The 13,528-nt window shown below is 28.0% G+C and overlaps 1 protein-coding gene across 1 annotated transcript; it reads left to right on the top strand.

Annotated features, from left to right (window-relative positions):
• Window positions 1-9,626: 9,626 nt before the first annotated feature.
• Window positions 9,627-13,528, top strand: LOC101264237 (aspartyl protease family protein At5g10770). The gene is made up of 2 exons (XM_004245149.4): window positions 9,627-10,144; window positions 12,144-13,528. The coding sequence occupies exons 1-2, from the start codon at window positions 9,928-9,930 to the stop codon at window positions 13,430-13,432; spliced, it is 1,506 nt and encodes a 501-aa protein (XP_004245197.1). The 5' UTR covers window positions 9,627-9,927; the 3' UTR covers window positions 13,433-13,528.

The following is a 13,528-nucleotide window of genomic DNA, read 5'->3' as shown; positions in this document are numbered from 1 at the left end:
AATCTTGAAAGGCTACACAGATTCTGATATGGCAGGTGACCTTGATAACAGAAGATCCACTATTGGATATTTGTTTACTTTTTCAGGGGGAGCTATATCATGGCAGTCAAAGTTGCAGAAGTGTGTTGCACTATCTACAACTGAAGCTGAGTATATTGCGGCTACTGAAGCCGGCAAGGAGATGATATGGTTAAAGAGATTTCTTCAAGAGCTTGGTTTGAATCAGATGGAGTATATTGTCTATTGTGACAGTCAGAGTGCAATAGACTTGAGCAAGAACTCCATGTACCATGCAAGAACAAAACACATTGACGTTAGATATCATTGGATTCGTGAGAAAGTGGAGAATGAATCATTTCACGTCAAAAAGATTCACACAAGTGAAAACCCTGCAGATATGTTGACCAAGATGATACCAAAAGACAAGTTCGAGTTATGCAAAGAACTTGTGGGCATGAGCTCTCTCTAAAGAAGTTGAAGATACCTTCTTCCAGTAAATGGGACTGGAGGGGGAGATTTGTTGAATCCATCCCATTGTTTTAATCAACTTTAGCTATTCAATTGGTACAAGCAATTGTTAAAAATGAATAGTGTTGGAGTTGAAAAGAAAAGATTTGGTAGTTGGCAAATTGGTAAGATTTGCAACCATTTTTGACTTTGCTATGTTTACATATGTCATTAGTGACATATGTATGGTTTTATCCTTCTATAAATAGAGCATTCTTGCTCATTTATAGAACACACCAAGTTAGAGAGAAAAACCATTTTGAGAGCAAAGTGAGGTATTCCATAGACTATATAAGAAAATAGTCTGTGAAGAAAAATAGAGTGTGAGCGATATTTTAGTAAGATGGAAACCAAAAGAGTGTTGTTCCTTTTGAGTGTGTAGTAGTCACTTTGAGTGTTGTATTCGTGACTACACAATGTAAAATTCCTTACTATAATAATATCAATTGCTCCTCTTGGCCCGTGGTTTTTTCCCTTATTCAGAAGGGTTTTCACGTAAAATTCTTGGTGTCGTTATTTTCCCATTTTATTTCCATTACTTTTATCATATATACTTTTGTGCTTGTCCGCGTTTTCCCAACAAAATTATGTCTTTTTTATGGTTTAATCTTTTTTTTTCTAAAGGGTGTGAATCACCTAAAAGATTCAATTAATTCAAAATAAATAAAATATAATAATGTTGCATAATCAGAAAATTTGATTAAAATTTAGCTGAAAAATTAAAAAGTCTATAATATCATTCTTATTTTAAAATAAACTAACTTTTTTCATTTTTAATTATAATATGTTATTGTTAAAAAGGTAAAATATTAAAAATAAAATAAAACGACATAGGCTAAATAACATTCTGGCCAAATTAAGGATTTTTTTCTACTTTAAGTTATATCTTTTTAATACCTTTCTTAATAAATAAATATGTGTTGCCTTAAAAAAACAATTAATATGAAATATAGAAATCAGCATTTTATATGACATATAACTATAATTTTAAATGTGTACGTTTCTCCAATCGCAATAAACCTTGATATGCTGCTTAAGTTGCGGCTAATGAAGTCTTTCTTTTTCCTTCTTTAACTAACTTTGAGTTTTTAAATTATTTTTAAAATAAAATAAGTTATTTATATTTTTTATCTCTCATAAAAAAATCACTTTTTATGTACATGAAAAACTATAAATGATTAATTTTGACTTATTTGATGAATATTAATATAATTTATGATCACATATTACATACTATATGCCAAAGTATAAGTACTTCAAAGTAAATGAAAATAAGAGCACAAATGAACACTTAAGTATATAAATGAATTATTCGAAAAGATTCTTTTTATATATAATATTATTTTTATCTCGAGAAATAAATAAAATATCAATAATAATTATTTGAAAAGATAAATTCTAGAGACATTAATTTTATTTAAGCTTCAAAAGAGAAATTAGAGGAACACTAAGCATGATGATGACTTTGAAAATTTTTAACTAATTTTATTTTGATTTAGTAAGTAATTAAGTAATTTGGTATAAATATTTTTAGAAGGTAATCAGTCAATGTGGGAAAGAGACATATTACATAGATTTCTTAAAGTAACTAAAAAAGTTTCATCAAAATTATTGAATTATGTCAAATTCATAATCTATAATATGATAGTTCCATCCCCATTTTTGAACGTGCTTTAAATAAAAAAAATATTATTAAAAAATATAAAGACCTTCTTATATTTAATTGGTTAAAATATTTTCGACATTTTAATTTAGCTTCCACCTATCCTTGCCTCATTCAACTTGAATCCTGAACTAATAATTTGTATATGTTCAATTTTTTTAAGTGTACTGCCCTTTTTCCAATATTTTGTTGTACATTCCTTTCTCATTCTGGTCACATAAACTTGGTTGAATCGTTTTTCTTTTAAAATTAGTGTTTTTGAGTTTAAATTTTATTTACATTTTTTTTATGTTAGGAGCGTTTTCCTTTTATATCAGCCTTGTATGTCTCAACAATTCAACATATATTGAATTAACGGAAAAAGGAGAAAAATATCTTAGAACTATAAAAAAAAAGGTCTTAAAATACTCTTCACTTATTTTTTGATCTAAAAAAAATACCCTTCTACACATCTTTTTGATCTAATCCAATACTGTAGACCAAAAAGATGAGTAGAGGAGTGTTTTTATACCAAAAGATGGATGAGGAATATTTTTAAGCCTTTTCTTGTAGTTTAGGAGTATTTTTGATCTTTTTCCATTGAATTAATAAAACAAATTCAGTACTACTATCGAATATCGGATTAAAAAAAAATTGAAAATTTTGGAGCCTGTGTTCTTTTAGTAGTGACTTGAGAGCCTCGAGCCCCTGGATAAAAGAACGATACGATAAAATATCTCGTGTATACTCTATAATATGATTTCCTATATTTTAACATAAAAATTTCTCGTGAATTTATAATTTGAATATAAAAAAATAACTTTACACGAATCACTTGCTTATTTTTTCCCATTTCATACGTTATAATATACAAATTTTCTGTATAAATTGATCATATAAGTAGAAGAAATTTTGTAGTAGACCATAAATTAATCTAGTTAAAAGTTCCACCAACCCATAGTGCTATAAGCCTACACTTTTTAATCTTTCTTTTTTGGGATTAAGTCAATTTCATTAATTTTTTACTTTTTGACAACACTAAATTTGCTTCTTAACCACTAACCAGACAGAAATTTGATCAATACAATAATTGGTCACTACTCACTATTGGCAAATTAAAAATAAAAAATTAGTCCATTAAGCATGATAATTAAGAAAAGGAAAATGATGGATTTTAGAATATTAACAAATCGTTAGTGCAGAATTACGTTCAAACATTAGCTGGCAACAAACAACTTTTTATCTACACCACATCCAGTCTTCCACTATAGACCAACCAATATAATATTATATTTAGCAATTAGGATAAATTGCATATTTTAAGTAGGGCCTATTTATATTGTCATTTTTCCAACTAATAAAAATAATATTTTCTAAAAAGATAAAAGGGAAATAAACAAAAGGAAAAGAGTTAGTTAATGTTCAAGTTTTCAACATTTCATATTAGAGTCCGTTTCAACCTGCTATATAAAATCATGATTTTAAATAATTTATATTATATTGATTTCAGATTAAAATTTTGTTTGGAAATAATTATAGGTTGTATTATTTCTCATAAATATGAAATTGCTATAGGTTATATGATCCATCAAAATTTTATCAATTCTTATACAATCTTTTCAAATGAGCAAATCGTAATTCATAACTAAGATATCACAATATGCTAATACGTCATATTAAAAAGTTACATATCTCAATTCTTAACGTTCATTATGAATAAATATTTTAAATTTTTGAAATACGTAATTTAATAAATGACAACTTTCACATATAGCAAACACAAAATTCATATTTTTATGCTATAGCAAAGTTAACATAATTGCGCTCCATAGGAAACATATATACGTATAATTTGTTATACATATACAATTAAAGTGAATTGTATAAAACAAATTGTATATATCGATAAAGAGAGAAATTATATAAAGTAAATTGTATAAAACAAGAAGGAGAGAAAGGCAAAAGAGAATTGGGTAGGGAAATATTTGTATTGTATAATCATAAGTGTGTAGGACGATTATATACAGTTTGAATTTATATAAAATGAGAAAGAGAGAAATGCAAAAGAGACTTGGCAGTGAATACACAATTGAATCGAATTTTATAAAACGAGAAAGAGAGAAAGACAAAAGAAACTGGACAGGGAATTATTTTTATTGTATAACTATAAGTCTATAGGACGAAAATATATCTATTTGCATGTGTATATACAATTTTCTCTCGCTTTATACAAACAGAAACGCAATTTATACATTTCGATTCTGTTTGTATAAACGAGAGAGGCAAGGGTGGCGAACGAGATTAGGGAGAGTGGCGAGCGGAATCTGGAAGAGAGGAGAGAGTGGAACAAAAATATATGTATTTATACAATTTTCTTTCGCTTTATACAAACACATAAACATTTTTATACATTTGTGTTTGTATAAAAAGCGAGAGAGGCGAGACTGCCACCAAACGAGAATGGCGAGCGAGATTCCACCAAGGAGAGTGACAAAAATAGTTATAGTTTGTATAAGGTACAATTAAATTAAAATATATTTATAACATTTAATTTAAATTAATAATTTATTATTATATACAATTTAATTTCCCACTAATAAATTCACTAATCCACTATAGTAGTAATAATTTATTCTTAATTAATATAAGTAGTTCACATGTTACAAGTAACATATTTACATCAAGCATGCCTCTTTTTCTTTTACAAAATGTAAAATTTCGGGTCTTTTTCTTTATTAATTAAATTTTACATGTAGAATTTTTAAATCTCGAATCATATTTTTTGAAAAATAATAAGATACAAATTGATAATTTTCAATTACATTATTTATAGTTGGGTACATAACAACAAAAATATTTTTTCGCATGATAAATTACTACATAGTTTGAATTGACGTTGTAAGTCGACAGCTTCCATTTGTTTATGTCTTGGTCCCTACTAAACCAACGCGTGAAAATTTACCGTATCTCTACGAGGTAGAGATGTAATATTTGTATACATTACCTTTTTTCATATTTACTCATTCAATTACTCTAAATATATAATTATTTGTATAATTCACATTAATTTCATATTATAAAGAGTAAATTATATTTTGTTCCCATTTTTTTATATTTATAATAATCCTTAAAATTTATATCTTTTGAATACATTAAAGGCTATCTCGGATACATTATAACATAAACCGGATACATAATATGTAGTTCGGATATATAACTAGTTCAGATACATAATATGTAGTTCGAATATATTAAATACTAACTTGGATACACTATAAAATAAACTGGATAAATACATAATATGTTGCTCGAATACATTAAATACATTAAGAGAGAAATGAGAAATTTTAGAGATTTTTAGAAATAGAAGGGGATATTTCAAATATGGAAAACATAAAACGTGCATTTCATTAATTTTTCCAAGAGGGAGTATAACACAAAACCATTCAATTGAAGGACTTTTAAGTGTGAGTTTATTTTGCGCTATCTAACTACAACCACTTGTAGTGTATCGTCGGTGTATATAATAAGTGTATGATAAATATATGTAATATGTATATTTGTACGTATTAAAGCTAATAAAAACTACGGTTATTTTGTAGTTTATAAGGCAACTTTTTAACCAATAATACGTCTTTTCACCATCTAAAAGGACAACAAATTAAAGAAACAAACTTTATAATTAAGATGATACTCATTAATACTATTATTAATGTTATAAACAATGGAGAAATTCAAGTCTTTCACTAATTAAAAAAATCTCTTTTTTTTCATTTAAATTTCATTTTTTTTTTCAATCATGAGAAATATTTTAAGTAAATTTAGTTGAACAATTAAGTCAACGTAGGTGTAAAAAGTCAACCAATGTATACATCAAAAAACTAAAAAGAATAGTGCGGCCCCTTTCAATATATTCTCATCAAACATAGGAAATATTTAGAAGTAAAAGTTTTCATATGAGTTATTCATTTTATTAAATCAAAAAAATATTCTATATTATCCTTTAATTTTTTTTAAAGTGTTTAGATTTGTTTGTAAAAATTTCAAAAAAGTTTTTTAAAGAGTGAATTACTAACATTATCTTCTTATTTATAATTTTTTAATTTTCTTGTAAATTTTTTTAAAACTAATATGAGACAAAAAAGGTAATGCTATTAGCATTTATTTTTGTAAAATATTTATTTTTGTAAAATATATATGGATTTTTTTGAAGTGTAACGAAATACACTGAAAGCAAAAGTTAATTGATCGTATGTCTAGTGCCTTGTACATATTAGTAATGTGTTTTTAAAGCAAAAGTTGGATTTAGATGTGTGTATGTAATTGAAGGGAACGGGGAGGGAATTACGGATAATCGAATCTTCACTAATAAGATGAAAAATTACGTAGATAATCAACTGAGCTATACATAAAGTGTAAAATATTGTATGTATTATAAACTCCGATAAAGCAACATCAATTTTCTAGTGGCCAACTAAAACGTCAACGAACTTCGGCAACAACAAATGGATGAGGTTAAGGAGTGACCGGCACATATATTATTTCCTTCGTTTTAAAAAAATAATTTTCTTTTTTTTATAACATTTTAATTTTAATTTTTCACATGACATTTGCAAGATCAAACGATTAAAGTGTGTTTTTGTATATTTAACATAAATTTAATTTAGTTTTAAAAAAATGACTTCTTTCCTTTTTTCATGAAATTTTAATTTCAACTTTCTATATGACATGTATAAGACCAAAGATTAAAGTGCATTTGATACATTTGACATAAGTTTAATTTAGGACCACAAGATGGTTCAGTCTATTTTTATCGTCTCAAATTTCATTTCAAGTCAAATTAGATAATTCTTTTCTAACTAAACGGAGAGAGTATAAAATTACATGATTTTGCTATATTTTATAATTATTTAGAAGCACCACTGTACGACAATAAAATAAAATATTTAAAAACTTAATATTTTAAAGAAGTCAGTGTGATATTAAAACTTTAGTGGAAATAGCTCAATGGATTTGAGGTTTTTGGATATCAAAAACAATATTTGATAATTCACTCATGGAGTTTACTTCCAAAGAGCAAGCGTCATCAAAATGATTTATTTATTTACAAACCTTAGTACGAACTTCGATATATTAATTTAATCGCAAACACTTCGACTTCTTAGTTTTATTCTGTGTTTTATTTTATTTTTCCTTAAAATTCTTTGTAATTTGTAAGAAAAAACTAGAAAATATAATATAAAACATACAAGTATAATATTAATTTGTGCTCTTTAAGTACTAACCTTCTAATAACACCTTCCTAATAATATTTTAAAACACTGATAGAAAATGTCTTTTCCAAATAGATTTTATGTAACACGAATTTAAATTTATCGAACTTTAATAAAAACGTCAGATACCGAATAAAGAAAGAAAGAAAAGATGTGTAAGAAAGAGCAAAACATGAAGCAAAGTGATGTATTATTGGTTGGTGGATATATGACTCTTTGGAAAAGCTTTCACATTTTGTCCAAGACTCATATTCAATTTGCCAACTGTTAATTATAATAATTATATAATTGATGGATTCTTTAAAACTCTTTTTCATTAAATTCTCATATCAATTAAAGGAATTCTCAAGACATTTATGGTGTCATTAGCAAGTAGTTTTTGCGGAAATTTAATAATTTATGTCGTGATTTCAATTGATATTTTTGAGTGTGTATAACTAGACATCTAAATTTATTTTAAGTTAAATATATAGACATAGATATTTTATACGATATAATACGAATCAATTCGATTGTGTTTCACACACACTTTCATGTAGGACGAATATGCCTATACTTATTTGATTTTTTACAAATTTAAATATTTATTTGAGGACAACCAAAATTAAAGTACATAGATGTCAACTGAAATTCAAGTTGTATTTATGTATTAAAATTGGCACGGCCCTCCAGAAGGACGTTAAGTATAAACTGGAAAATGTTTAAACTTTTTTCGGGGAATTTTACACAGCTTCTCCTAGTTTTATGAACTGATTACATCCTATTCCTTTTTCTTTTCAAATTACAAAAATTCATTAAATTTGGTGGAATCTGGATACGATATCTCAAAGCGTCCTGGTACATCGCGTCCCGATTTCGGATACATCTCTCAATGTCCTGATACATCTCATCTCGATTTCACATACATCACCCGAAATTCTCATACATCGTGTATGTCTCGAAATATCGCGTGAAGTGATGTATTCAATCGATGAATCGCGTAAAATGATATGCTAAAACTGATATATCGCGTAAAAATGATGTATCAAAAATAGAGTCTTTTTATTGTTATTTTTTCAAATGATAGAAAATTTTAAAAAATATGATAAAATAATAAGTTATGTATTTAAAAAAATTTTACATTTTTTTTTAAAAATCAAACACGCTAAGAAAAGAGTTTAGATTGTGTCTATCAAGGAAACTTCAGTACTATTTTTTTCCTCACTCTTAGGATTATTTTATTTAGGCATAATACATAAATATGCCCTTTAACTTGGTTTTGAATTATATTTGTGCTCTTCAATTTTGGGTGTGCACAAGTAGACACTTGAACTTGTATAAAGTTGAACAAATAGACACACATGTCCTACATGTCATTATATATATCATTTTTTGTCCAATGAGGTGTCCTACGTGTATTTTGTCATGTATGACTCATGTGTTTATTTATTTGAAAGTTGAATAGTTAAAGTGTCTATTTGTGCATAATGAAAGTTAGAGGTCAAAGTTAAAATAAGTCAAGTTTAGGGTCCAATATATGTATTATGCCTTTTATTTACTATATATATATATATATATATATATATATATATATATATTAGATGCTCTCTACTTCTCAATTTCCATGACATCGTTTAACCTGGGTGATATTTAAGGAAAAAAATAAAAAAAATAAACTTGTGGTTTAATATAATTATTATATATTTTTATAATTATAAATTATTCCATTAAGGATAAAAGAGAAATTTTAAAGTGAAATTATTTCTAACCATAATAAATGTTTTTTTTAGAGGAATTAGAAAAAATGGTATCAATTGAGAAGGATAAAGTGATAACTTTAATAGTTGAAGGGAATGGTAGCGTTGCCTTTCATTTTCACTCCATTTAAGATCCTTGACGTCTTATTAGATGCAAAATTACCTAAATTTACCAATTTCACAAAATAATAATTTCCTTAATAATAGAAACAAACCCACCATAAAAGGCTCAATTACAATTTAAAGCTTATGTGTTCTGAATTCCCCATTGAATAAGTAGTTGTCATAGTTGTTGGATTTACAAATAAATATTTATTTATATTTAATAAATTTCTATAGAATATAAATTAAATTAATAATAAAAATATATTTTTTTTAAATATCTTAAGTTTTTATATGAGACAATCACAATTACAATCACAATCTTCAACATAATATTATAATAGATAGAGTTTCTGAATTAAATCTAATACTCTCCTTTTGCCCCTGCGGCTACCACCCCCACCACCTAACTCTCCACCTCTACACGCACCCTAGAAATTCAAACCTGTTATAATACTATGTTGAAGATTGTGATTTTGAAATCGAAACTAATACTCTCCCTTTGCCCCTTGCGGCGGCTACCACCTCACCACCTACAAACCCCCCCTAAACCCCACCCCCAAAATATTAGTATTTTATAATAGAGAAAAGTAAAGAAAAGAAAATAGAGTTGTTTAAGTGGAAGGTCCAAAAAAAAAAAAAAACTTCTCTATATAATAAGCATAGGATGAAAGGGCTTTTTGTCAAATATCCAAATACTATTATTGTTTCACCAATGGCCACTAGAAGTGTTTTGTTCTCTTCTTCTTTTCTTCTCATTTTGCTTTCATTCTCTTTGGAGAAAAGCAATGCTTTGGAAGGAAGAAAAACAATTGAATCCAATTTCCACACTATCCAACTTACCTCTATTCTTCCTTCTTCTTCTTGCAAGCCTTCTAGCAAAGGTAAATTAATTAAGTCTCCCTTTTATATCCTCAAAACAATATGTATTTAGTTTTAGCATACTAACTAATATGTGTATATTAATGTTATACATTGCTATATCACCATTTTCATTTTAAATATTCATCTATTTGGATTTTTTTCTTTGGTGTAGTGTGGTGTGGTGGCCTAAGCTTAGATTCATTTTAAATATTCATCTAATTTGATTTTTTCTTTGGTGTAGAGTGGTGTGGTGGCCTAAGCTTAGATAAGGCAAGAAGGGGAGGGAAAAATTTTTTATCCTTTCGTTTCATTTTCTGTGGCATTATTTTTTATTTAGTATTTTGGTAAAAATGTTATGGCATGTTCTCATAATTATGAAACTACAATCATAATACGATAAAGCTCACAAAATTAAATTTAAAAAGTATTCTTAATTATGTGTTTAAAAAAGCTTTTTTAATTCTTAAATTTTACGATTAGTCAAACATTATGTCTAAAATGAAATGAATGTAATATTACCTCTCATCAACTACTTTATTTTTGTAATTTTCCTTTTTAATTGTCTATTGTTTTTTTTTTTGGGGGGGGGGGGGTTGCATGGGTGTGGGGTTGTGGTCAACGAATGGATGATATTTTCTTTTCAAATGTTGTGGGGTTAAAAATAAAGCAATAACCCATCTACTAATATATTCGAATAGAAATTAATTTACCATAAACAATTACATTTATGCTGGGGACCAAAGTTTTTCCAATATAGAATATTGATGGAGACATTCTCAAAATTCAAAAGAATTAATTACTCTACAAACTTACCTATATATAAATTCACATGAATCAAATAGTTATTAAAAGGATCTTGACTAATCATGTTACTTTGCAATTATTGATGTTTTTCATATTCACTATATTTGTTATTTTATTTTATTTCTTGTCTCACTTTCTCAATTATTTGGAGCTCCACCTTGTCATGAAAGTTTCTGAAAAGTTAAACAATTATAGGGGGACAAGTTTGTTTTTTTTTTTCAAAAAAAAATGAGAATAGAGATAACTCACTAATGGTGAAGATTAAAATAAACAAAAGATTTATCCAAAATTTGGTGAAGATTCATTCAAAATACAACCTAACAAGAAGTCAAAATGCAATCAGTATATATTAATGATTTTAGTTGCAATCAATCAAAGTATAAAATTTCTGCCTAACTTTTCAATTAAGAAAATTAGGAACCAAATGATGAGATTGAAAATCATAGTCTTTGTCTTTATGTTATTAATTTGGAAAATAATTTCTTTATCTCTGCGAGGTAGGAATATGAAAAATACATTTTATTTTTTTAAAATTCTATCTATGAAATTTTATTAGGTTTGTTATTGTTATCGTCATTTTTATAAATAAAAAAATTGAGAGAAATTTATTCCATAGGTTTCCTGACTTTTATTTGACCAACTTTTAATTATTTATTTTTAAAAGAAAGACTTCGTGTTGGTCTTGTGATATATATATATATATATATATATATATATATATATATATATATATATATATAATGCAATTTAACAACTATAACTCTCTCTCTTAGATTTTAATTTTAAAGAATGATATTCTACTAGTCACTTGCTTATATTTGCGGTGTAAACTTGTTTTATGTACAATAATTCCAACTTATTATATTGGAAAATATTTTTCAAACTTCTTCTCCGCATGAATACGTATAACTGATTTCAATTTTAGTCTTTTTTTTTTGAATTTTATAATAACAATTTTAAATAGGCTTTAAATTTAATATTTGTACATATTCCATAAACTTATTGATACAATAATAATATTTAAGCAAAATCTATTGAGTTCAGTATTACCTCCACCCCTGCTAGCACAAACACACATAAAAGATACTCCGATCTTTTCAATTTACATGACATAACATCACTATAACATTTTATGATTATAATAACGTGTCATACTATTATTACATTAATTTTAATTTTTGATTGAATTGTTTTATATTTATCATTTTTTTTTAGGTAAAAGAGGAGGGGCATCATTGGAGGTCATCAACAAACATGGGCCATGTTCTCAACTCAACAAAAAGGGTGAAAAAGGCCCAACTTTAACAGAAATGTTGGCCCATGATCAGGCCCGAGTGGATTCAATCCAAACCCGAATCGCAGCCCAAAACTTCAACCTCTTCCGAAAGACCGAAAAAACCTCCAAAAAGTACAGAGCAAAAGACTCGAAAACCACTCTCCCGGCGCAACCAGGCATCGCTCTCAGCACCGGAAACTACATCGTCACCGTCGGAATCGGAACTCCGAAGAAGGATCTCACACTCATCTTCGATACCGGCAGTGACCTTACATGGACTCAATGCGAACCCTGTTTCAAAACATGTTTTCCTCAACAACAACCAATTTTCAACCCATCGTCTTCTTCAACTTACTCCAACATTTCCTGCAGTTCCACAGCTTGTTCTGGGCTTAAATCAGCTACCGGTAATAGTCCTGTTTGTTCTTCATCTACCTGCGTTTACGGTATCCAGTATGGTGATTCATCGTTCTCTATTGGGTTTTTCGCGAAGGATAGGCTAACTTTATCAGCAACAGATGTGTTTGATGGATTTATGTTCGGTTGTGGGCAAGATAACAAAGGATTATTCGGGAAAACCGCCGGATTAATCGGTTTAGGCCGTGATCCTCTTTCTATTGTGTCACAAACATCTGCGAAATTCGGGAAATACTTCTCTTACTGTCTTCCTACCAGAAGAGGATCTAATGGTCATTTAAGTTTCGGCAAAAATGGAGCAAAATCGAACCTCCAGTTCACACCATTCGCTTCATCACAAGGAACATCGTTTTACTTCATTGATGTTTTAGGTATTTCTGTAGGTGGAAAATCGTTAGCGATCAGTCCAATGGTGTTTAAGAACGCCGGAACAATCATTGATTCCGGTACTGTGATTACCCGTTTACCTTCTACGGCTTACTCTAATCTTCGAGCAACTTTCCGGGAGTTCATGAGCAAGTATCCCAGAGCACCAGATCTATCTTTGCTTGATACTTGTTATGATTTAAGCAATTACACTACCATTAGTATTCCAAAAATCAGCTTCAACTTCAATGGGAATACGAAGATGGACATAGTTCCAAATGGTATTTTCATCGTAAACGGTGCATCTCAGGTTTGCTTGGCTTTCGCTGGAAATGGAGATGATGATAGTATTGGGATTTTTGGGAATACACAACAGCAGACAATGGAGATTGTATATGATGTTGCTGGTGAGAAATTAGGGTTTGGTTATGGTGGATGTACTTGAAAAATCCAAAATACTGCAGTTGAATACTCTATATTGTAATAAGTACTGAAAAATGTATATCAATTTATAGTTTATGAAAGCCTGATCTTAGTTGAA

The sequence above is a fragment of the Solanum lycopersicum genome, chromosome 8, assembly GCF_036512215.1.
Source record: "Solanum lycopersicum chromosome 8, SLM_r2.1".
Lineage (NCBI taxonomy): Eukaryota > Viridiplantae > Streptophyta > Magnoliopsida > Solanales > Solanaceae > Solanum > Solanum lycopersicum.
The sequence above is the reverse complement of the archived record's forward strand: the minus strand, read 5'-3'. Positions and strand labels throughout refer to the sequence as shown.